This window comes from Falco punctatus, assembly GCF_963210335.1.
Source record: "Falco punctatus genome assembly, chromosome: 1".
Classification (NCBI taxonomy): domain Eukaryota; kingdom Metazoa; phylum Chordata; class Aves; order Falconiformes; family Falconidae; genus Falco; species Falco punctatus.
Genome location: NC_137580.1, coordinates 56,777,827 through 56,801,954, shown reverse-complemented (window position 1 = coordinate 56,801,954; position 24,128 = coordinate 56,777,827). Strand labels below are relative to the sequence as shown.

Genomic DNA, 24,128 nt, shown 5'->3' with positions numbered 1-24,128 from the left:
CAATCTGGACGAGGGGATCAACTGCACTGTCAGTAAATTTGCCGATGACAGGAAGCTGGGTGGGAGTGTTGATCTGCTGGAGGGCAGGAGGCTCTGCAGAGGGATCAGGACAGGCTGGGCTGATGGGCCAAGGCCAGTGTATGAGGTTCAACAAGGTTCAGTGCCGGGTCCTGCACTTGGGTCACAACAACCCCACGCAACGCTACAAGGAAGAGTGGCTGGAAAGCTGCCTGGAGGGAAAGGACCTGGGGGTGCTGGTTGACAGCCAGCTGAGTTTGAGCTGTCAGTGTGCCCAGAGGGCCAAGAGCATTCTGGATTGTATCCAAAATGGTGTGGCCAGCAGGACAAGGGAAGTGATTGTCCCCCGTGTTCGGCACTGGTGAGGCTGTGTTTGGTTTTGGGCCCCTCACTCAGGAGGGATGTTAAGGTGCTGCAGCATGTCCAGGAAAGGGCAACAGAGCTGATGAAGTGTCTGGAGCACAAGTCTTGTGATGAGCAGCTGAGGGAACTGTGGTTGTTTAGCCTGGAGAGAAGAAGGCTCAGAAGGGACCGTGTTGCTCTCCATGTCTACCTGAAAGGAGGTTGTAGCGAGGTGGGTGTCAGTCTCTATGAAGAAGTAACAAGCTATAGGAGAGGAAATGGCCTCAGGTTGTGCCAGGGGAGATTTAGACTGGGTACTAGGAAAAAATTCTTCACTGAAAGGGTTGTCAAGCATCGGAACAGGCTGCCCAGGGAAGTGGTTGAGTCACCATCCCTGGAGCTATTACATGTACGTGTGGCACTTAGGAACATGGTTTAGTGGTGGACTTGGCAGTGGTAGGTGAACAGGTGGACTGGATGATCTTAAAGATCTTCTGCAACCTGAACAATTCTATGATTCTATGATGTCCTTGCACCAGCCATACCATGACCAAGAACAGATGACAGTAGGATTGATAGAGAAGCACAGACAATCCTAACAGTCTGCAAAGCAGCAGAAGGACATAGAGGAAAATCTGTCTGCCTCAGGATTAATTTGCTCTGTCTTCTTCCTCTCCTTTTTTCTGTCTGAGTTAAAAAAATGCTTGTAGAAGTGCATCTCCTGTCATTAGGGGCCATGCTGGCTGTCCTAAGGGTTGGATTTTTTTTGCTAGAGCTGTTTAGTAACACAGGTGAGGACAATCTAATGAGTACCATCATAAGCAGGCTGCTTGTTGCCATGAGGGGATGTCCTCAAAAGGACCCAATAACTGACTTTTTAATAAAATCCATGAAGGTGTTTGGAGAAAAATTAAAACTCCATAGCCCCAAATCATGGCAACACAAAACCAATCCACAAAGCAGTGAAATTTCACTACTCTAAAAGATGTAAACTCCTAGCTAGTAAATTTCTTTAGTAACACTCTCAGATATATCACCAAAATACAGAGAGTCAAGAAGGGAAGTTTACACTCAAGTTTAATTTCAAGATTATATTTAAAAACAAAGCTTTCTGCATTTAAATATAGCTTTTCTTGCATTCCACCTTTAGGATATGCTAGATGGGCTTCCATGGATACTGCATGAACAAGTGGTTAGTAAATTTAACGTTGCATGGGTCAGTCCACATTTGTGAATTGGTTGGAGGTAGATGGATGTGTCTGACAGTGTTTCCATCACAGAATACCTTCTTTGTGTAAGAAGTGGTGAAAAAAGTCCTTACGTTAAAGGAAAAAATGATCCTTCACTCTGTCCCCTTGCAGTTGTAGCAGTGCCTAGCAAAGTGGCATCCTCTGCTGCAGCAGTATAAAAACATGTGGTCACACTAAACCCAAAAGTTTTTGGTGTTCCAAGCCAGATCTTCACATCTTTGTCATAACATGCTTAGTTCCCCTGCCTTGAAATAAATGAAGACCTGCTCTAATATAAGATGGTGTGTCTGAACATCAAAAAGGAGGGGAATCTGTGTAAAGGGATCATCGAAAGTATGTTGGTCTTCTTAATGACTTACACTTTTGAAGGATATACTTCTTTCAACACACCAGATGAAATTATCCCAATATTTATTTTGAGGCAACGTCATTTTAACAGAACAGATGTCTTGGAAGCAACAAGATGTCATTGTTCTGCTAGTGAAATGCTGAGAAGAATTAAGAGATAGCACAAAATACTAGGAAATGATTTAAATCAGAGCTTCCATTCTTGACATTATGACATAAGAATTTGAAAATGGAATTCAGTACAATAAAATAATAATTTTTCCTTAAATATCTTCAAGTTGGATTGCATGTCTAGCATCTTACCCAGTAAAGGGGGAGAAAGGACAAGCAAAAGAAACAACAGCATGTGCTCATTTGAGATTCTAGAGCTTTGGGAGAGATTTCTAGATAATCTTGCCCGAAAACGCATCAAAAGTAACGTAAGATGCTGCTAGAACTAAAAGGATTATACCTAATGGGATCTGATGAGTTATTAAACATGGGGAAAAAACCAGAGAAGGATCCAGTATTTTACCATCTTGTACTGGGACCAGGCTAGAGCTGTCTTGGACACCAGCCTCAGAGTGCTGCAGGTTTGCACATTGACTCAAAGGGATATTTTTTCTTTCTTTTAAGAAGCAGGTGGCTACACCACAGAAAATAATAATAGCTGCTGGTGGGAGCACTTGATAGACACTGAAGAATCACATGCTTCAGGTACATAATACTTAACAGTGACACTCAACTTCCCTGGCACATTTGAAATGGAATTCAGAGGAAATATTAATGTGGAGTTAAATATGTTTATGTGTGTTTACTTGCTTGGGTGATAGGATGAAAGAGTTACTTGGTTAGTAATGTTACACATTATTCACTACTGTGAATAACTAACAGAAGTAGTATTTGTAGTAAGAGACGTAACAGCAATGAACTTAGAGGGCAGAAGGTTAGGAGTGTCTGTGTCTGTACAAGTTTGTATGCACATGTCGTTCTTTCAACTGTGGGGATAGAGCAGCTGAAAGTTACTTGAAAATATAGCTAAAGGGACTGGGTTTTTTTCATCCTAGAAATAATACTATAATTGAGACATACTGAAGTGATAATGCTTTGTTACATGATCTGAAACCAGTCCAGTGTATTCAGTGCATGTTTTCCTTGTTTATTCATCTGTAAATCCAGATGATTAACCTTGTTTTATTTTTTCTCAACTTTGTTGAGTCTGAACACTGCATCAATGCCAAACTGCTGAGTACATGGATGCAAGCAAAGCAGGTTATTTAGAGCTGCTGTGATTGTTCCAATTCCTGTTTAAAGAAGCCAGTAAAATTTCATATATGAGCCTGAAAAGAAACATTTAACTCTGGACTGAAAGTAGAAAATTTGTGTAGGGAATAGGAGGCACAAGGGAAAGCAAGCATTTAAATCATCCTGCCTAATTTGTTGGGAACTCAGACCCTGGTCTGCAGGGTAGTCATGCCAGGCCAGTGCTCTGTCTTCAGTAATGAAAGTGAAACACAGGTCGCAGCTCCTGTGTGAGAGGTTTGGTGATAACTGTCTTCATGCTTTCTACTGCATAGAAGCTAAATGTAAGCTAATATGGTGCAAAGTTTCTTCTTTACTTGTGAGATTAAAATTGGAGCTGTGTTTAAATTTCTAACAGGCAATGCTGAATTTTACCTAGAGATCATTTTCTGCATTGTTTTCTTATGTTTTATTTTTTATGAGGCATATGTATCATCTGGCATATGAAGAAATTGCTGTTTGAATGATCTAAAGGTAATTTATAGGTTGACAGAAGCATGTTTATTACCATGAGGAAAGTGACCACTAACAGATGCAAACAGTGCAATAATTGCCATCTGTTGTATGAAACCTGATTCAATGCTTCTTCATTCCTTCTTTTGCTCGTTTGTTATCTTAGTGTTTCATCAGATTTTTCTTGTGGGATGGGGACATTACATGTGTTTTCACTGGCAGGTGGCAGACCAAAGTCTGCTCACCAGATGTGCCTAAACAGCTGCCTTGTCCTTGGAGAAAACATGACACATCACCTTGAGCTGTGACAAAGACCTGACATCTGAGCATCTGCTGTGGTTGGTGATGATGATCCTGTTGGTGGATACAGGCACATCGGGCAATGCTTGGCCCTGCTGCACCCTGAGCCCCTTCTGCCTTCTCTGATGTAAGAAGATGGGAAAGTCCAGAAACCTAGGAGAGCCCCAGGCTACCCCTGTGCCAGTGTGCATTAAGGGCATGAGACAGGGGTGAGTGAGGAGAAGGGAATCATGCTGTACTAGACTGTGTGTGGAATACAGGTTGCCATTTATATTAGTGTGGGTTTTTTCTCGTTTATTTGTTTTTTGGTTTTGTTTGGTTTTCCTACCTACAGCAGTGAGGTATTGGATGGCATATTAAATTGCAGAGCTGCAGCTGTTGCAGAGCTGTTGCTTAACCATTGAAATGTGAATGGTTATTTAATCGTATGAACTAGCAACTTCGTTATGTGAAGGTGACCATCTTTGCTGTTGTAGTGGATGTTTGCTTGAACACCTCTGAGAGGAAGAGCACAGGCATTATGATTGAGCAAGGTCACAGCTTCTTGACCAGGCTCATACTTTGTGGATGAAGCACGTAAGAGGACCTGCAGCAGGGTCACCAGATGTGTCACAGCTTCTATTGCTGTTTCTGCAGAAGACAGCTACTCATAGCAGATGTATGGCATGTGTGTGGGAGCACATGCAGGGCATACATTTCTAGGTGTAGTTTATATTGTATACTACTGTTTGTGAGGGACTACTTGGCTCTAATGCACATTCTTGCCACTGTCCAAATCCTGGAATGTAAATAAATCTAGTTCCTGGCCTTAAAAAATAAAATAAAATAAAATTTTGAAAAGGTCTCAGGCGAAAACATCCTCTACTGATAACTGCCCTGATAAGCTGATTTTCAGGAGTCAGTTTGATTGAAAGGAACTTTAGAAGGTCTGAAGGCAATGGCAAAGATGTATTTCTCAAATGCTTTGTTTAGTAAATGATAACAGCAGCCTGTAGTCTATCAGCTATTTCCTCATGGGTTCCTTGTTTTCTTTTTCACAAATGAAGTTGTTTTTCTGTACCAGAACAGATCTGGCTGTACCAAAGTGCCTGTTTGGTCATTGGTAGCAACTGATACACTGCCTGTGAATCTGACAAGTTCAAAAGAACTTAAAATGAACCAAAATAATAATTTAATTTTTTTTTTTGTTTGTTTCTTGTGAAGCTTGAATTGATTGGTTGGAAGGCTTTATCTGAGTGCATGGGTAGTGTTGTGTTTTAAAAGGTTACGGTTTTTATAGCCTAAGAGGTCATTTCTATTTTCAGTAAGCTCTAAGTTATCTTTCCACAAATATTTTCATTTTGAATTGCTACAGCAGTTTGGGTTTTCCCCAATTCTATCTTGGGTACAATTTTGAGGTATTTCAGCTAGGTTTTATGCTTTATGACTTTTTTTTTCTGATTAACTGAAGTATGCTTTCAGGTTTGTGTTCTCCAGACATTATTTTCACTGTTGAATGATAACAAAGATCAAAGGTTTCAGGCATGCAATGTTGTTTTTCCAAGCAAAGATACCTTAATTTTAAAATAATGCAAAGCCTATTTGGGCTGTGCAGCGATCTCAAAACTCAACTAAGTTATTTGTTATGTTAATTTTACATTTGTGTACCTTAACATTAGATTGTGCCTGTTCAGATTTTAGAATGTATTTTTATCTACAAGGGTGACTGTAGGTTGCACTGGATGAAGAAGCAATTGTGTGAAGAGGCCATGATAAACCAAGGCAGATTAAAGAAAACCTGTACTCGGACATTTAGAAAATCTTTAAATGATTCATGTAAATTTAAAATGTCTTCTTCTTGTTCCCTACCGAATGTTGGTTGCATTTCTTCAGTGGACTCCCACATATTTTACATTGTTCTAAAGAACTGCTGGAGAAATTTCAGAAGGAAGGAAGCATTTGTCTAAGCTGTGATTATTTACCAGGTGAGAACCATAATAAAGAACTTGTCAGAAGCATTAACATGTTCAGAAGAGCTGCACAGAGGCATTAGGCTTTGTTAGTTACGGCTATAGCTGTTAAAGGTAGTTTTGATGCACTGTGCAAAATTCTTGGATCTATACTGATGGTCTAGATGGAGTATTTGCCGACTCATAAAGCTGCACTGAGAAACCAGGAAAAAGGAGAGGAGAACAGCATTGGTACTACATGCACTTAGCAATCATGACTTGCATTGTGCCAGGACAGCCATATAGTGGAATAAAAAAATCAACGTACCGCAGGCCATAAAGGACTGTCCCATCTGGATGGAGTCGAATCATTCGGTTTTTCACTGTCACCCCATGGACAAATGACTTCTTGTCATTTTGGAAATATGTGTCTGGCACCCAGAGCTGGTCAGCCACTCTGTTGTCCAGAGTTAGGTTCAAAGGTATTCCAGAATAAGAAAGCCTTTTATCCCTCCAGGACTGCTGGAAGTACATGGTCAAGGTGTAGTCCTAGGGAAGAAATAAGAAGAGCTTTTTGTATTTTGCATACCACATAACAAAAGTTTATTTTTTAGATAATTCTGAGTAACTGAGGATCAGTAGCAACGTGAATTTTAAGGATTGTTAAGATGATGTCCTTAACCATGATAGTAAGTCTTGGCCTGTTCATGTTAATATTGAACATCACACTACTCACCAATGGCAGTGACCGCCTCAGGCTTTCAAAACCTCTTGAGCCAGAGGGAATACATGGCACATTTGAGTTTCCAGTCTGTGGATCACACTTGCATGTTTTTTGATGGTTTTTTTTTTTTCTTTCATGTGAAAACTGTAGTGTTTAGCTGACCTCAGCCAAATAGCATTGCATACCACTGAGGACATTTTTTTCATATTCCCTCCCTTCATTCTGAAAGATTCCCCCATAATCCTGAAAGGCCAGAGTCCCTAATCTCTTGAGAAAGAGCAAATACAACCTCAGAATGTAAAATTGACAACTTCCCGTTCTGTATCTGCTGGAGTTGCCAGATATGATGACCTTAGCTGGGCAGATCTCACCTCAGCCTGAGGAATGCAGGTCTTTCTGTCCTTGGCAATCAGATATTACAGCATAGAAAATTAACATTTTCTCTTGACTATCACATTGTGGCTTAGGTGAAATATCATTTATGCAGTCCTTCAGCTTTCACTTAGTCTGAAAATAAATTGTTCTAAAAGGCTTCTGGTCTGATTTAGTCTCTCATGTCTGTCTTTCTGGGAATTCCTGATTTTAAAGGTAGTCAGATTTTTGAAGTGGAAAAGCCCATGCACTTTGTAGCTGATGGAGTTCTTAAAAGAGGACTAGAACAGCAGTACGTGGACTATTAGTCTTCTTTTCCTCATCTCCTCCCCCAGCCACCTTGTCAAGTGGCAGGTCATTTTGTCGTATATTTTTATGGTAGAAATGCAGCAAAATTATAGATATTGTTGAAAACACTGGTCAGACAGAGGTAAGGTTTTCTTTTATGTGAGGGAAAGTCTTACCTCTGCCAGCCCCACAAATCCTAGCCTGGACTCTAATTTTTGAAGAAATAGAGAGCATAAAAGCTGTCTGATGTGATCTGTTCTCTTAATCTTCAGTGGCTTCTTAAGACTGTATCATTGCCATGAAACCAACGCAGTGTTGATACCTTTCAGAAAGACTTTCTCTCTGAAATGTTGCATCTAGCAGACCTATAAACTATAGACTTATCAGTAAAAGAAGTCAATGAAAATACTGTTCTTCAGGCTCTGGGCATGGTAGTAGTTGTTTTGTACAGAGGAAATGCCATGACTTGATCAGTGGTCATATACAATAGGACAATTACGTCCATTTTGAGCATTGATTTGCAAGGATTTAATAGATATACTCTTTTCCTGGCCTGCAAGATGATGGCTACCCACAAACAGAGCCAAGAGGTGGTATGCTGAAAGCATAAGTTTTTTGTTTTTCTGGCCCAGGTAGCAAGGAGATCAGGACAGCTTCTTTCACTTTTCAGACCATGCTGGTCAAGCTCGGAACTATAAAGTATATGCAATGGGGTGTATGCTGTGCTCTACTGAATAGGTAATTTATAATGTAAATAGTGGTATGGAGAAGCATGAACCTCAGGGAGGCAAATTTTTGCCTGTACAATGTGAATAGAGTTGGATTAGAAGCAGACACCTAAAGAGAAGTTAAGTCCCTGCCCTTTGTTTCTCTTACACATATACAGACCCAAAGACCAGATGGGAATTGGATGAGAAAAAATAAATAAAATAAATATCACTATTCTGTTGAAGTTTTCATATGTTGTAACTGTTTTCTAGCCTGTTCTATTTCAAGTAACTTTAGGCAGAAAAGCCTTCATACATGGTTTTTACAAGTTAAATTCTCAGTGCTTCACTTGGTATCCTCTACATCTTTGGCCTGACTCAGCACAGGCCATGCAGTCTGCAGCACAGATGGAATAGAAATTCCAATTATACATAATTATCTTTTTTCCTTCCTGCTTTTCTTTCTATTTTCACTAGGTCTTAAAGCTGCTTTTGTAGAACTGTCATGCTGTTCTGGAAAAAAGCTAACAATTGCAAGCTAACACAGGCAAGCGGTGCCTATGTGATGGTTCTCAAAGCTCAACCAAGAGAGAAAAATAGGCAAGATAAACTACAAGAGATCTTAAAGGATGTGATGAAGTGAAAGAAAAAGAAATTCTGTCTCTCTGCTGTGGCTACTGGAAGAAAATTAGTTGCTATTTTTAGCATCACAGTCTGCTTTAGAAATTTTATTTCATCCAGCTGTGCTATACACAGAATACCTCTGTTGGTAACCCTATGGTAGAGTGAGCGATGCTCTGCCCTGCAATTGTACTATACTATGTAGAAGTACATGGCAAGCCAACAAGCACTAATGGGGAGAAAAAATCGGAGGTTCATCCTAAAGGAATCTCAGTGTTTCTTAACTCAGAATTACCTATTTTCTTCCATTCCCCAAGAACATGGGGGTGTTATTCATTCAATATTTTAATGAGAAAAATGGAGAGTTATACGTCATGATTATAAGAGTCCCTGTTGCTGTAAGTTCTTACCTTAAAAAGCATAGTTAAAGGTCATTTTCATGGAAAACAAGTGATACCTGAGCTACAATAACCCAAATTATATAGTTATATACTTTCTAGCATTTTTAAAGGAATACAGCCTTACCTTTCTCATGTCTAATTGTGCAGAATGAAATACTGACAAACCATATAGCTAGCCGCATCTTGGAGGATTTGTATTATTTTTTTATATTTCACAGCAGTGTGAGTGAAGTGAGGATTTAATGACTACTTGCCTGCTACCTTGTAAAACTTGCTGGGGGTTTTGTGGTTTCAAGCTTTAGAGTGTATGAATAATTTCTGAATCCTTCATAACTATAGTGGTAACTGGCTGCAGAATTTTTTTAGCTTTTTATGACAGCTTCCCAAGATCTCAAGTGTCAGTCTAGCTATGAAAATAAATCAGGTTATTTTAACTTTTATATTTAACAATTTTTAATCATGAGTTAAAAAAGCAGGACCCAATGTAAAATTAAAAAAGAAGCTCTGTTTCTGCAGATAACTGTTCTTTTAAACAATGTTTTAAAAAATATTTCACTTTTTTTAGAAGCAGACTGAACTTTTTTTGCTTAACTACACTTCCTATAATAAAAGAAAAAGCTGTAATGCAGCTGAAAAATCATGATATGTCAGTAGATTTACTTGAGCTTTCTACACTTCCCACAAGTGACTCCCTGCTTTTCCAGGGCATAGTCAACCTTCCTAGCAGTAAATATCTGAGCACCAATGAAAAACTTGTTCTGATGTGTATTGATTTTTATTTTTATTTTTTTGTGATGAATTCTGATTTGTCAAATGAGATGGTTTTTTTTCCTTTCTTAGTAATCATGCAAGTTTCTTATTTCGTTGTATGAAACTGAAATGTGTGAGCGTGTATAGATGTGTACTATAGCATGTAAGTCAATCTGTGTATCAAACAGTGTTTTAGTAAGGTGCATTAGTTTGCTAAGACAAATAAGAGAGATGCTATGAAAATGTGAGCAAGAGAAACTAGCCTATTTTACTCAAAATGGCAGATTTCTTAATCTGAATTTAGGCAGCTTCATAAATAAATACTGGCCCCAAGCTTCACAGTTCACTTGGGTAATATAAATTTCTTGTAGTAAAGAAAATGAATGGAACTCGGATGCATATTATACTTGAATATAAAGTACATATATATACATACAGATATATACTTGAATTAAAAGAACAGTCGATAGTTCCAGTAAGTAATGGATTGGAGTTTCCATACAATACTAAGTTTCCTTTTTATTTCTACTTTTTTGGTTTTCTGATTTTTTTGTGCAATATGTATAGATGATGCAAGGACAATAATGGAATTTTTCTCTCCTGATAAACATCTGTAGCTCCTGAAACCAGTAGAGATGCATTAAAACAATAATTTGGACTTGTTGGTAATTTCCAGTGTGGTTTACCAGTTCAGCACAGCAGAATATAATGTGGAATACACTGTTCTATTATAATCTAACCTTCTGGGAGACACAGAGCTAGTACTTCACCACTCTTACCAGTTGAATTATGGACTCTGGTGTAATAAGACATGAGTTTACGTGTCTGCTGTGCTGGCAGTTGCTTTGTCTTTCACAATTTCCAGACATACATGTTTAAGGGAAAACTAGGGAATATTTTAACTTGCAATATTAAGCTCTGTGATCTAAAAGACCTTCTGTGTTTTTCCTCTTTCCAAGGTGGCCCCAATCTAAGTTCTTTTATAGTTTCAAGTATTGAAAAACAGCTTAGTACACTGAGATATGTTTAAGTAATGACCAAATATCAAAGCACACTCCAAAAGACTTACCAGCTAAAAATTAACAATATGGATACAGTTCTTAACAAAAGTTAGTAAACGGAAGAGTATTTTGTGACTATTTAGCTGTTCTAGGTCAATTCAATATCATTAGATCTCTAGATGAGTTTGCACATGAAGACACTGTGCAGCAAAACAAATAAATGAAACACATCAGTGTCTTGCTTCTAATAGATAACAGTGTATATTGATAGTTGTGGGATGCCTACTTTACACCCAAATGATCTTAAATTTAAATTATGTCCTTGGGAACCATCCAACAACCAAATATGTGGCAGCATCACAGAAAATTAGATGCAATGCAATTCAGATATAGTATAACTTAATCAAGACAAGCATAATTGAAGCTGCATTTTAAAATTAAATATGCAGTGATGATCAGAATACTAATATTGACTGCAATAAGGCCATAAATACAGAACACCAATATATGTAAATCCTGCTGTGACTGCAAGCTGTTATTAATTGGAGAAAATTATTTTCTATGTTTATTTGATACCAACAAGAATGGGAAGGGCAGAGTTTTGAGACAATGGTAAGTGTTGGATTTGTAAATAGTAAAAAAGCATAATCATTCACATTATAAGCATGCTAATACATCAGAAGGAGCTGTTAGCATTTGTTTAGCAACAGTTAGCTGTCCTATCTTGGAACTCCTAGGGAATATCTATACCCTTACCCACAAAAGAACTATTTTAAGATGAGAGAATGTGAATGATGATGCGTTTTTTTAGGTGGGGGCTTGGTGTTTCTTTTTTTAAAGTGTTTTTTGCTTGTTTGTTTTTTGGTTTTATTGTTGTTGGTTTTTTTTTTTTTTTCCAAATCCTGTAAAATTTCCCATATATGCTTGGTGCTCAATTCCAGATACTGCACAGAAACCAGGGGGAAACATTTTAACTGAAATTATGGAGAAAGAAAATACTGGTTCTGCTCATGCTCTTCTCTAAAATTGTCAGGGCAGCTATATATCTTTATTAAGTCTGCAGTCCAGCCAGGCAAGGAAGCCAGGGACTTAAGGATGTGCACACTAGCGGATCAATTGTATTTACCTTCCTTTCTAAAGGACATAGTTCAGTGGTACTTTTTGTTTTGTTTTCAATGAAGACAGATGCAGCATATGCATCCAAAAGTAGTGGGAGTGGGGGGGAAGGAGCACATACTCAAATTATTCAGTGCACTGGCCTGGTTCACAGGAAGCCGTGGTTCTTGTGAACTACACCTCTGTCAGTGTACAGGCAAGATGGGAAGCTCCATTGACTTCAGGACAATAGAATAAAAGACTTCTCTTTTCCTGAGAGAAGCTGTTTGGTTTTATAACAGGATCAGAATTTTCCCACAGCAAGCTTCAGTTTTGCAGAAATTTTTTTCTGTCAGAAAATTTGAAATCATTTGTAGATGTGAGATTTCTGTAGGAGAAAAAGTTGTGCAAGGTATTGTTATTTTGTTTGATCCAGTTGGTAGCTCTAGTTGCTAGTGAAGTGCTTTTAATTCTTGTTTTTCAAATCTGCTGACAATTCTCCAGAGAATGTTTCATAAACCTTGTTGGCATTTATAACTTCACAATTAAGTATGTGGCATCACAGTTGTGTCTTGTAGAAAGACACAGAGATCTGGCAGGAGTCAGCATAGCTGTTATGATGATGCTCTTTATTGCTCAAAGCACAGCCAGGAACAAGATTAGACTCATTATAAGAGGCATGTTGGAAATGAAGGCACTCATCATTACTGTATTGGGATCCAATATTACTCTTTGCAGTCAAGACAGAAGTCCCTGTAACTGCAATGGGATTAGATATACATCCAATGTCTTCAATCATTACTGAAAAAGCAAACCAAAAGGCAAAACGTTTCTCAGTTACAACAGCAGACTTAAATATTTTGTTGCATTTCCTTCAGTGTTTTCATAATAATACTTAGCAGAAGCATTTATTACTGCTTCTAGCATTTAAATGGGTTGTTATGATACTTGTGTTCCATTGGCTTGGCGTTATTTAACATAGAGGAGGGTAAAATCCCAATTTTATCTTGTGTGTTCTACTTTGCCTCTCAGGGAGAAGAAAGCAAGGACTTCTGTACTTTGGATCAATATCCCACTGCCTTGCCCTCTGCTTCTTTTCTCTTATTTGAGCTTCGCTAACCTGGAGGCCTGAATGTGTCACTTCTTTGTACAGGAAGAGAGATCATGTTGCTAAATATTAGTATAGATTGCTTTGATTAGAAGTGCACTTAGCTAAACGTAGCAGGAAAGTAAGGTAGCAGGTAAGGTAAGCTTACAGATTTGTTACCATCACTGAATGCTGGAATCTCCTTTAAGAAAGCTTGAAAACCACTACAGCATTCCCAGCTACACTTCAAACTTCCAGCCACATAACTCACTGTCTGGGGCCGGGGGTGGGTGGGGAGTGCAGCAATGAGATACACCAGTACGACATTGCTTACAGTGCAAGCTAATACTATGTCTGTCTTAAGTGACTATACTAACTGCCAACATAAGAATCAGAACATGTCCATGCTGATTCATATTCCCTGAAAACTGCTTTTAGTACCTGTAGGAAACAAGGAATGATATCTATTCTCCCGCTATTCTATTTTGCTTTTGAAGCTGGTAATCTTTTCTGTACAGAGGGTAATACTGCCATAATGATGCTTGAGGGAAGAGGTGGAGAATGGCAAAAAAATGGCAGAGGAGTTATGTGTGCTTAAGCAAGATGGCATTGTAATGAATGATGGAGTAAACAAATACAAGTGTACTGGCATAGAGAATAATTGTATTCAATGTGTGCATATATGTTCACAGGCAGCAAATAAGTGTCCTTTATATTTTGGCTCCAGGGAGAACACCGGGGGTTGAATACAGAACAATTGAAAGGAAAACAAAGGAACAGAAAAGCTTCTTACTGTCAAGTAGCCCGCAGCCACCGTATGTTGATCCATGTCTAGACATATCTTTTAAAAGCAAATGTAGACAGCACTGAGACAAACATGTTTTCTCTTGGACATTTGTCTCTGAGAGGCAGCTGAAAGCAAGTTTTTGCCAAAAAAAACCCAACCAAAGTCAACTTGTCCAGGTGGTCCATACCTGTCTGTCTGTATCTGGGGACTCCAGTTACTGTTCAAGTCTAGATATTAGCAACTACAGTGAAAAGGTGTTCTAGGTGTTATATGCTGCTTTGTGCTGAAGTTGAGGATGTTCTTGGGTGGTACTTGTGCGAATTGTTCAAAAACTTGCTTGTTCATATGAAGGTATGAAAGGGAATGGTGGGATGACATTTGAGGACTGTGATATCATGCCTGCGTAGTGCTCTCCTCATCCTCTCCGCAAAGCAGGTGGAGCAAGCAGTACAAGGAAAAGAAATTTCAAGCTTTAACTGATGTTCTAAAACATTTCAGCCAGCTTGGACTGGAAGCACCAATACATGGGGGTGGGACTGGGCATTTGGGAGGAAACTGTACTTCCCATGTTCTTCTTTGGGCTATGTGGAGATGGCTCCTTGCTGACCGGAGGACAATCCTAATGAGGTGGGCATGATCAGCTCTGAGGGTCTAAAAATTGGAATGTGATGTGAGGAGTAAAGCAAACTATGAGATAAATACATTGGAAGGATGCAGCACTTTAAAGTTCCTGTAAAGGCAAAACATTGTGGAATAGCGGAGAACTAATTAGACCACACTTCCCCTGCTGCCTATAAGCAAGATAATTGGAAAGCAGCCTTTTTTCTAACAATGTTGTTTCTGAAGCACTTGATTATTTTTTTTCCCTTTGTGATTTCCACCTAGCTCAGCAGGGGTGAACTATGAGACCATTAAGAAGTGCACTGAATGTCTAAGGAGGACAACATGGTGCTAAGAGCTCAGAAGAATTCCTTGCTGCAGATGAAGCTGAACTGCTTGCTAGCTTAGGAGCAGATAGGAGAGGTCTAAATTTTGTCTTGAATGCTATTGTATAAGCAATAAAAGTATCAGAAATCTTATAAGCACTGGACAGAAAGTTGAAGAGAACACAAGCACAAGAATGTCAGCAATGTAAAAATGGAGTCACAGGGTGTAGTAGCTGAGCATGTACAGTAAAAAGAAAAAGCCCCACAACCCTTCATTCTGTGTTGTGCAGGGGCTTATGATAAGCAAAGCTTATGAGTTAGAAATCAGCAGTGAAGATGGCAAACCATGCCCAGACTCCTTGGCTTCAGCAGATGCTGAACAATGTAGGAAGCAAGTTACATATATCTTAATACGAGGGTGGGCTAACTTTGTAACAATAGCTACTGATTTTTATTATATTTTTTTTAATGCTTTAACATACATACATATGTAATATATTTTTTCACTAATTTACCCCTATACAGATTAGGTAGGAGTATTTCTATTTCTGTGGGTCTGGTGATTGAAACATTTTGATTCCTCCTGCCTTGTTCTCAGTGGTCATTCTATGGTATCAATTTGCTTTCATTTTGAGAGAAGCAGATGGAGGTCAAAGTGATATGCAGGGAGTCAGTGGCTCTACCTGGAATAGAAACAGTAATCATTTAGCTGCCAGACCTTTACACTTGTATATACCGTAACTGGGTTTTTTGTCTGTGGAGTGTTTGGGGGTTTTTTGGTTTGGTTGCTTGCTTGCTTTTTTGCTTTGTATATAACTATTGTTTTGAGGTTTTGTGTTTTTTTCTTTTTTTGGTTGGTTGGTTGAGTTTTCTTGTGGGTGTTTTGGTTTTGGTTTTGTTGTTTCACATTTTCTTTTCCTCCTCTAAATTGCTCAGGACTACTTTGTTTCATTGTTCATTATGTTTATGCTTGAATTGTGTTGCATAAAATGGTGATGATAATGAAGACTGTTATGTGGCTGGAAAGACTTTTCCCATATGTTGTTGGCATCCTGGCTGTTTTACGGAATGCTAACCCATAAATCAAAAGGTCAGGTTGTCTCCCTGATACATTCAAATGAAGGATTGTAACATTTTGTGCTGTACCTGGAAACTGGGAAGAGAAGAGCATTATGATATTATTCCTTTATAATGTCTCTCAAAGTGGAAGTATTTTGAACTTGGAGTTGATAACACTAAGGGTATTAGCAATACTGTCATAGTATGATAAAAACTATTGACATGCTGGTTGGAAGGTCCTCTGGGAGTTTCTACTAGTCCAGTCTCCTGTTTGAAGCAGGACAGTCACCAACCCTGTCTCAGGTCAGGAATCACTTTCTCTAGCAAACCTTGAAGACCTTCAAGGATGGAAATTCCACCACCTCCCTGAGCAGCCTCTTCCAGTGTTGCACTGCCTTTCTGGAGTGAAATTTTTTTCCTGACATCCACCCTGAACCTCCCAGGGTGCAATCAGTAGTTTTTGCTCTTCATTATACCATCTGCCACTACTGAGCATGGTTTGACTGTCATTCTCCCCTCAGGCAGTTGTAGGCTGCCATGAGGCGTTGCCCTGGCTCTTCTCTTTGCCAGACTAAGCGAGGCAAGCTCCCCTGTCTTACAGGTTATGTGCTCTAGGCCCTGGCCATGTTGATAGCTCTCCACTGGACCATTTTAAGTTACTCAGTGCACCTCCTGAACCAGGGAAGGAAAGAAATGGGGCACCCCGTTGTAAGTGCAGCCTTACCCTTACAGAATGTGGGAGGGTAGTAACTTCCCTCTGTGCTGACCAAACCCCGTCTGTAGCTTAGTCTGCGGTTTACGTATGATGAAAGTGAACTCAGTAGCTTGTATTCAGCTGCTAGTTCACCAGTCAGTTTCCAGCCTGTTCCAGTTCTTGCTGATATCCGAGTTTCTTGTTAGTTGAATCTTCTTGTTTATTAAGGTCATCGAAATAAAGCTCTGCCGTTGATTGTCAGCCACTCTCCCTAATATAGAGCCATCCATGTACTTGCTAAGGATGCACTCTGTGCCGTTTATGAAGATGTTGAACAGTGTTTGCTCCAGTGTTGACTGTTTTCCTTGTTGCTGGCTGCTGCCTCAACCTCAAGCCATTAATAACCACATTTTGAGCCCTGGCACTCCAGATAGCTAATTTTCAACTCATCTAACAGCCCATTTGTCCAGCACATCATTCCTCATCTTCCAAATATGAATGCTGTGGGAGATGTCAAAAGCCTGACTGAAATCAAGGTATATTGCATCCGTTGCTCTCCTCTCATCCACGCAGACAGCCTCTATGTTGCAGAGGGCAGTCAGATTGATCATCAAGTATGATTTTCCTGTGGTAGATATGTATTGACTAATTATCATAGAATCATTGAGGCTTGAAAAGACACTGACTGAAAAAGAAATATTAGCAGCATATGAGGAATTTGAGCTGCTCCAGAAGTAGTTGGTACTGAAATACAGCTCCTTTTGGCACCTCGATGGCCTGTGCTTGGCTGGGTGTTCAAAGGGAAGGTCCTCCCCATGCATCATGCAACAGATGCCACATGGAGTAAGTAGGTTGCACTGATAAGGAAATGAGCTCAAATAGGAAACTCCGACTGCCTGGGAATCCTGGAAGTGATTGTGGACTACCCAGCGGGCTGAAACTTTGGAGTGCCACCAGGCGAGGTGACTCATGCTGAAAAGGCTTCTCTATATAATAAACTACCAGTAAATGAAAAGCAGTACGTCCTGTTTATAGATGGATCCTGTTGTAATGTGGGAAAAAATTGAAGGTGGAAAGATACTGCGTGGAGTCATACATGACAAGTCACAGAAACTGCTGAAGGACAAGGGGAATTCAGTCTGTTTGCAGAGGTGAAAGCCATCCAGCTGGCTTCTGATACTGCTGAACAAGAAAAATGGCCAGTACCTTGTCTCTAGACTGACTCACGGATGGTGGCAAATGCTCTGTGGGGTTGGCCATGGCAATAGAAGCAGACCAACTGGCAGCACAGAGGTAAACACATCTGGGCTGCTCAATTATGGCAAAATATTGCTGCTCAGGTAGAGAAGCTGGCTATAAAAGTATGTCACATAGATGCTCACATACCCGAGAGTTGTGCCACTTAAGAACACTGAAAAATAACCTGGTGGACTAAGCTGCTGGGCTTTAAGTGGCTCAGGTGGATCTGGTCTGGGAACATAAGACTGAGCTATTTATGAGCTTGATGGGTCCATGACACATAAGGACATTTAGGAAGGGATGCAACACACAACCGTGTTTACAATCAAGCAGTAGACTTGACTGACTATTGATGCCATTGCACAGGTTATCCATGAATGTCAAACGTGCACCACAATCAAACAAGCTAAGTGCCTAAAGCCTTTTTGGTATAGAGGATGATGGCTGAAATCAACATGGGAAAGCCTAACAGATTGATCATATCAAACTGCTACAAACATCCCATGGCAAGCACCATGTGCTTAAAATGGTGGAAGCAACTACTGGATGGTTGGAAACATAGCCTGTGACCCATGAAAATACCCAGGATACTATCTTGGGCCTTGAAAAGCAAGTTTTATGGCAACATGGCACCCCTGAAAGAATTGGACAACAGGACTCATTTCCAAAACAACCTCATAAACATGTGGGCCAAGGAACGTGGCATTGACTGGATTTATCACATCCCCTATCATAGAATCATAGAACTGTTTAGGTTGGAAAAGACCTTTAAGATCATCCAGTGCAACCATTCACTTGGTGCTGCCAAGCCCACCACCAAACCATGTCCCTAAGCACCACATCCAGCCTGTCCAGCTCCCTCTGCAGAGCCTTCCTGCCCTCCAGCAGATCAACACTCCCGCCCAGCTAGCTGTCATCTGCAAATTTACTGACAGTGCAGTTGATCCCCTTGTCCAAATTGTTGACAATGATATTAAACAGAACAAGCCATGAGCAGCCAGCTTCTCCAGAATGCTGTGGGAAATGGTGCCAACATCTTTACTAAAGTCCAGGTAGACAACATCTACAGCCCTTCCCTCATCCACTAAGCAGGTCACCTTGTCATAGGAGATCAGGTTAGTCAAGCAGGACCTGCCTTTCATAGACCCATGCTGGCTGGGCCTGATCCCCTGGTTGTGCTGCATGTGCTGCCTGATGGCCCTTGAGATGATCTGCTCCATAACCCACCCTGGCACCACGGTCAGACTGACAGGCCTGTAGTTCCCCAGATCCTCCTTTCAGCCCTTCTGATGGATGGGTTCCACATTTGCTAATCTCCGTCAGTTGGGACCTCCCTGGCTAGCCAGAACTGCTGATAAATGATTCAAAGTTGCTTAGTGAGCACTTCCACCTGTTCCCTCAGTTCCCTTGGGTGGATCCCATCCAGCCCCATAGACCTGTGTGTGAGTGGTGTAGCAGGTCAGTGACCATTTCCCCTTGGATTATGGGGGCTTCATTCTGTTTGCCATCCATGTCTTCCAGCTCAGGGGGCTGGGTACCTGGAATACAACTGGTCTTACTATTCAAGGCTGAAGTAATGAAGGCATTAAGTGCCTCAACTCTTCCTACATTCTTTGTCACTATGTTTCCCCCCCTGCATCCAATAAAAGATGGAGATTCTCCTTAAGCCATCCTTTTGTCACTAATGTAACATTTTTTTATCGTCTTTTATGGCAGTATCCAAATTAAGTTCTAGTTGGGCTTTGGACCTTCTAATTTTCTCCCTGCATAATCTCACATCTTTGTAGCCCTCCTGAGTTGCCTGCCCCTTCTTCCAAACATCATAAACACTTTTCCCGCCCCCCCCCCCCCCCCCCCCCCCCCCCCAAGTTCCAGCCAAACTCTCTGTTCAGCCAGGCCAGTCACCTTTCCCACTACCTTGTCTTTCAGTACATGCATAGATGGCCTCCTCCTGCACCTTTAAGATTTCCTTCTTGAAGAATATCCAGCCTTCCTGGAGTACTCTGTCCTTCAGGACTGCCTCCCTACCACTTTGCCCTTCATATGCTTTGAAATGTATTCCTAAGAACATGCTCCATGATTTTTCTAAGGACTGAGGTGAGACTTGTAGCTCCGCAGGCCCCCTTTCTTGCCTTTCTTATAGATGGGTATAATGTTTGCCACCTTTCCTATCATTAGAGATCTCTGATCACACACGTTTTTTACAGAGGCAGGCAGCAGTCTTGAAAGTTCTGATCACATTGTCTCTCACCTTTTTGCGATTAATATACCTACCACCTTCTTGTTACTCTGTCTCCTTCTACTTTCAGGTCCATCTGGACTTTGAAGCAATACTTCTATGCTTCATAGAATCAAAGAGCCATGGACTTCTTGGAAGGGACTTCTAGAGGTTGAGGAAGAGCTTGTCTGAGGAATGAAAATCAGACACAGCCTTAGCTACTTTCCTGAAATCCAGGGCTGTGGTCCTGATTTTTGCCCTTTTCCATCCTCTAAGGATCCTAAACTCCACCATCTTGCAGTGACTGCAGCTAAGGCTGCCTCTGACTTTCGCATTTCTGACAAGTTCTTCCTCCTTGTAACTGTGAGGTCCAGCAGAACACATTTTCTTGTTAGCTCCTCAGTTACCTGTGCCAGGGAGCGGTCATCAGTGTGTTGAAGAAGTCTTCTAGATTACCTGAGCCCTGCTGTATTGTCCTTCAGGCAGATAGCAGGGTAGTTAGTCTCCCGTGAGGATCGGGACCTGTGAAAATGAGGCTTCTTCCAGCTGTTGGAAGAAGGCCTTATCTACATTTTCCTCCTGGTCAGGAGGTCTGTAGTAGATACCCACTACAACAGCACCCATGTTGGTCAGGCTGCCAATCCTGATCCATAAACTCCTGGATGACCCCTGACCCATCCCAAGGCACAGCTCCACTCTCTCTTCACCTTCCCAGCCTGTTCAACAACAAGTAATTATTTGCTGTGGGTCTCCTTGCCAGTTCTGTTGCCTTGTTTCCTTCTGCAGGCTCTCTTCGGTGTTTTAGTGCAACAAGCTCCTGTCTTAGGCTGGCAGGCAGGCCTTCTGCTGAAATTCTGGCCTTCCTGCATGATGGGGTGGATTCTTCCTGGTTTTCTGAGTTCCTGAACTCTGTCATCTTGTGGTCACCACAAACCAAGCATGCTGTAAATACCAGCTTTGCATCTGGGATGCTTCTACATAAGGCAGCTTAAGAAAATGCTTCCCCACGTGATTTTTCATGGACTGCATAATTTAAATATTAAGCTGCTTACATGATAATCTAACATCATAGTTGATGAGTTTACAACATTGATGCAAATTTTCTGTGGAAAACTTGCTTTTGGCTTTTGCAGGGAATCAGTTTGCCTTTAGATGCATCTATCATTGACACTAAATCCTCAGAGCAGAAACCAGGGTATTTTCAGTGTTTATTATAAAGGGCCTTGTTTTATTTTTAACTTACTAATAGCATAACCAATTGGATAACTAATTGAGTTGGCCAATTTAATATGAATAATCTGATTAAACCCCTACAAATCCAGTGCTATTGACAGTTTCATGGGAATCCACTTTTCAAAACATTTTATAGTAGGCATTTTAGCAGAGAAACAACCAAGCAATAGAAAATAATAACTCATCAGTCAGTTTGAAGGCATGTGCATAAAACTCCTGAGTACTGAATGGGATATGAAGTGCAGGTTCTCTTTCCTGAAAATGTGTAACTAGAGAGAACATAGGAATAGTAATTATTTAGAGAACTGAGTAGATTAGTGCAGAAACTTGGGATTGGCATCAATATACTGAAAATCTGGGAAGGTGTATTCTTGCAAATGACAAATAAAGGAAACCCAAAAATCAGTTTTATTTAATGGTTATGGGTAATAAAATCTCTGAGAGTGAAGTTTCAGAAAGCTTTTGCCTCACTGAAGTCCAAGACAACCACTACTATAGGAAGCAAAGGGAATCGGTCCAGGTTAGAAATGAATGCTGTCATTACTATTTTGGTGTGGTGTTTTTTTATCTAGATAAATTCCCCGATCCTATCCCCACCACGGCTATCCAAGCACTAATGCTGGGGCAGGAAAGGACAGCTAGGAGTGACGGAGGAAGGCAGAACATCTCTGCAGGGCAGCTCAGACCAGCTCTGAAACTCCAATTCTGTAGTAGGTTTTAAAGCCCAAAAAATGAGACAAGAAAAACTTAAGGACTTGTGAAAGACCACAGAGCACACCTACCATGGCTCTCAACCAAGGCAAACACCACTGCATTTTTCATGTTTGCTATTTGGAGGAGGCCAGGATGAACCAGAAGGAGTTAGCAGTGTGGTGCCATGCATAGGGCTACAGCAGAGACCAGGTTTATAAGCTGTGTAAAACTGTTCTACAGCTTCAGGTCAGAGCAACAGAAGAAGCTCAGATCTATTGCTGGGGCTGCACCAACACTTGTCAAATGACTGTGGCACCCTATGTCTATGGATTGGCATCTAGTGGCCTACCTGTTACCTTACATTGCTGTGTAAGTTTACTAGTGTTTTCACTGCATTAAAGATATTGCAGGAGCTCAGCAGCCAGTCAGCACTTCCAGTATTACCTTGCCTTTGTTTGCTCTTGATTAATATAACCTGGGGGGGAAGCATCCAAAATGTTTGAAAAAGCAAAGAAAGCCAGTCTGACCCTTTAGCTTTTCCTTGCTTGCTACAGCCTGCTACTGAATGTTGAGGCACTGTTGTAAAGCTTGTCCATAGAATCATTTAGGTTGGAAAAGACCTTTAAGATCCAGTCCAACTGTTAACCCAGGACCGCTAAGTCTATCACTAAACCATGTCCCTAAGCACTGACTGCATCCACATGCTTTTTAAACACGTCCAGGGATGGAGATTCCATCACTTCCCTGGGCAGCCTGTTCCAGTGCTTGACAACCCTTTCAGTAAATAATTTTTTCCTAATACCCAATCTAAATCTCCCCTGGCACAACTTCAGGCTGTTTCCTCTTGTCTTGTTGCTTACTACCTGGGAGAAAAGACCTACATCCACCTGCCTACAGCTGCCTTTCTGGTAGATGTAGAGAGCAACAAGGTCGCCCCTGACTCTCCTCTTCTCCAGGCTAAACACCCCCAGTTCCCTCAGCTGCTCCTTGTAAGACTTGTGCTCCAGACCCTTCACCAGCCTCATTGCCCATCTCTGGACACGCTCCAGCACCTCTACACCCCTCTTGCAGTGAGTGGCCCAAAACCAAACACAGTGTTCGAGGTGCAGCCTCACCAGTGCCAAGTGCAGGGGGACAATCGCTTCCCTTGTCCTGCTGGCCACATTATTTTGGATACAAGCCAGGATGCTCTTGGCCTTCTTGGCCCTCTGGGCACACTGACAGCTCAAACTCAGCTGGCTGTCAACCAGCACCCCCAGGTCCTTTCCCTCCAGGCAGCTTTCCAGCCACCCTTCCCCAGGCCTGTAGCTTTATGGGCATTGTTGTGACCCGAGTCCAGGACCCGGCATGGAGCCTTGTTGAACCTCATACACTGGCCTTGGCCCATCAGCCCAGCCTGTCCTGATCCCTCTGCAGAGCCTCCTGCCCTCCAGCAGATCAACACTCCCGCCCAGCTAGCTGTCATCTGCAAACTTACTGAGGGTGCATGTTGACCTCTGAGACAGGCAGACTGGAAGCCTTGCTGAGAGGAGTGTGGTGTTGGCTGGCTGAAGTTTTTTTGTTTTGGTTTTATCGTGTCCCCCCACTGCCTTCTGAAGTATTTGTTTTCTTGGTCCATGCTGAGATGTCAGCAGAAGTACAGAAGTACCTGTAGCAGTCCTCTTGCACATAGCTTCACTTTTCTTGGTGATTTTTAGGGACAGCTGTGTCACAGTATGAAGGGTGAAGTTAAAACATCTCACATGGACCCATACGTGATGATCACTGACACAGAAGGCATAGGTTTGGTGTGTCCTTCATTTATTGCAATTGACATGACACAGGCTAGAGGGGCTGTTGAGGGCTGAGGGATCCTAAACCCACAGGCTTTTGGCCAGGCAATATTTTATTCTGGGGCTTTAATTTCTGGAGTCATTGCAGTGCCTTAACTATGTCAGCTAAAAGTTCTCATGAATTCTTTCCGTTTAAAGACAAGCAAACATCTGCTTGTAACTGGTAAGTTTTCACTGCTTTGCAAATTAGACAATTTCCATACTATAGAGGAATGGAAATTCAGCATGTTTTCAGGAGCAAAACCAGCATTTCAAATTGTGTCTGTGCATTTATTCCTCCTCCAAATATGGCTGCTTTTCTGGTTTGTTTTGGTTTTTTTTTTTTTCTTTTTTTTTCTTTTTTCTTAATGCCTCTTCTGAGTAGAAAGACTCATTTCCCACTAAAATCCACTTGTCTTCAGCCAGAAAAAGTTCCACATATAGCTGGCCAAACTATGTGAAGCCTAGGTCCATGCCACTATTGTTTAAAGCTAAAACGTAA

General features: G+C 41.1%; 1 protein-coding gene across 1 annotated transcript in view; it reads right to left on the bottom strand.

The window, feature by feature from the left end:
- The window catches only part of GABRB1 (gamma-aminobutyric acid type A receptor subunit beta1), a 147,872-nt gene that overhangs the window by 65,906 nt on the left and 57,838 nt on the right, over window positions 1-24,128 (bottom strand). The window contains exon 4 of the mRNA XM_080404152.1: window positions 6,249-6,469. Coding sequence (XP_080260278.1) covers window positions 6,249-6,469 — 221 coding nt within the window. The remainder of the gene's footprint in view (window positions 1-6,248; window positions 6,470-24,128) is intronic.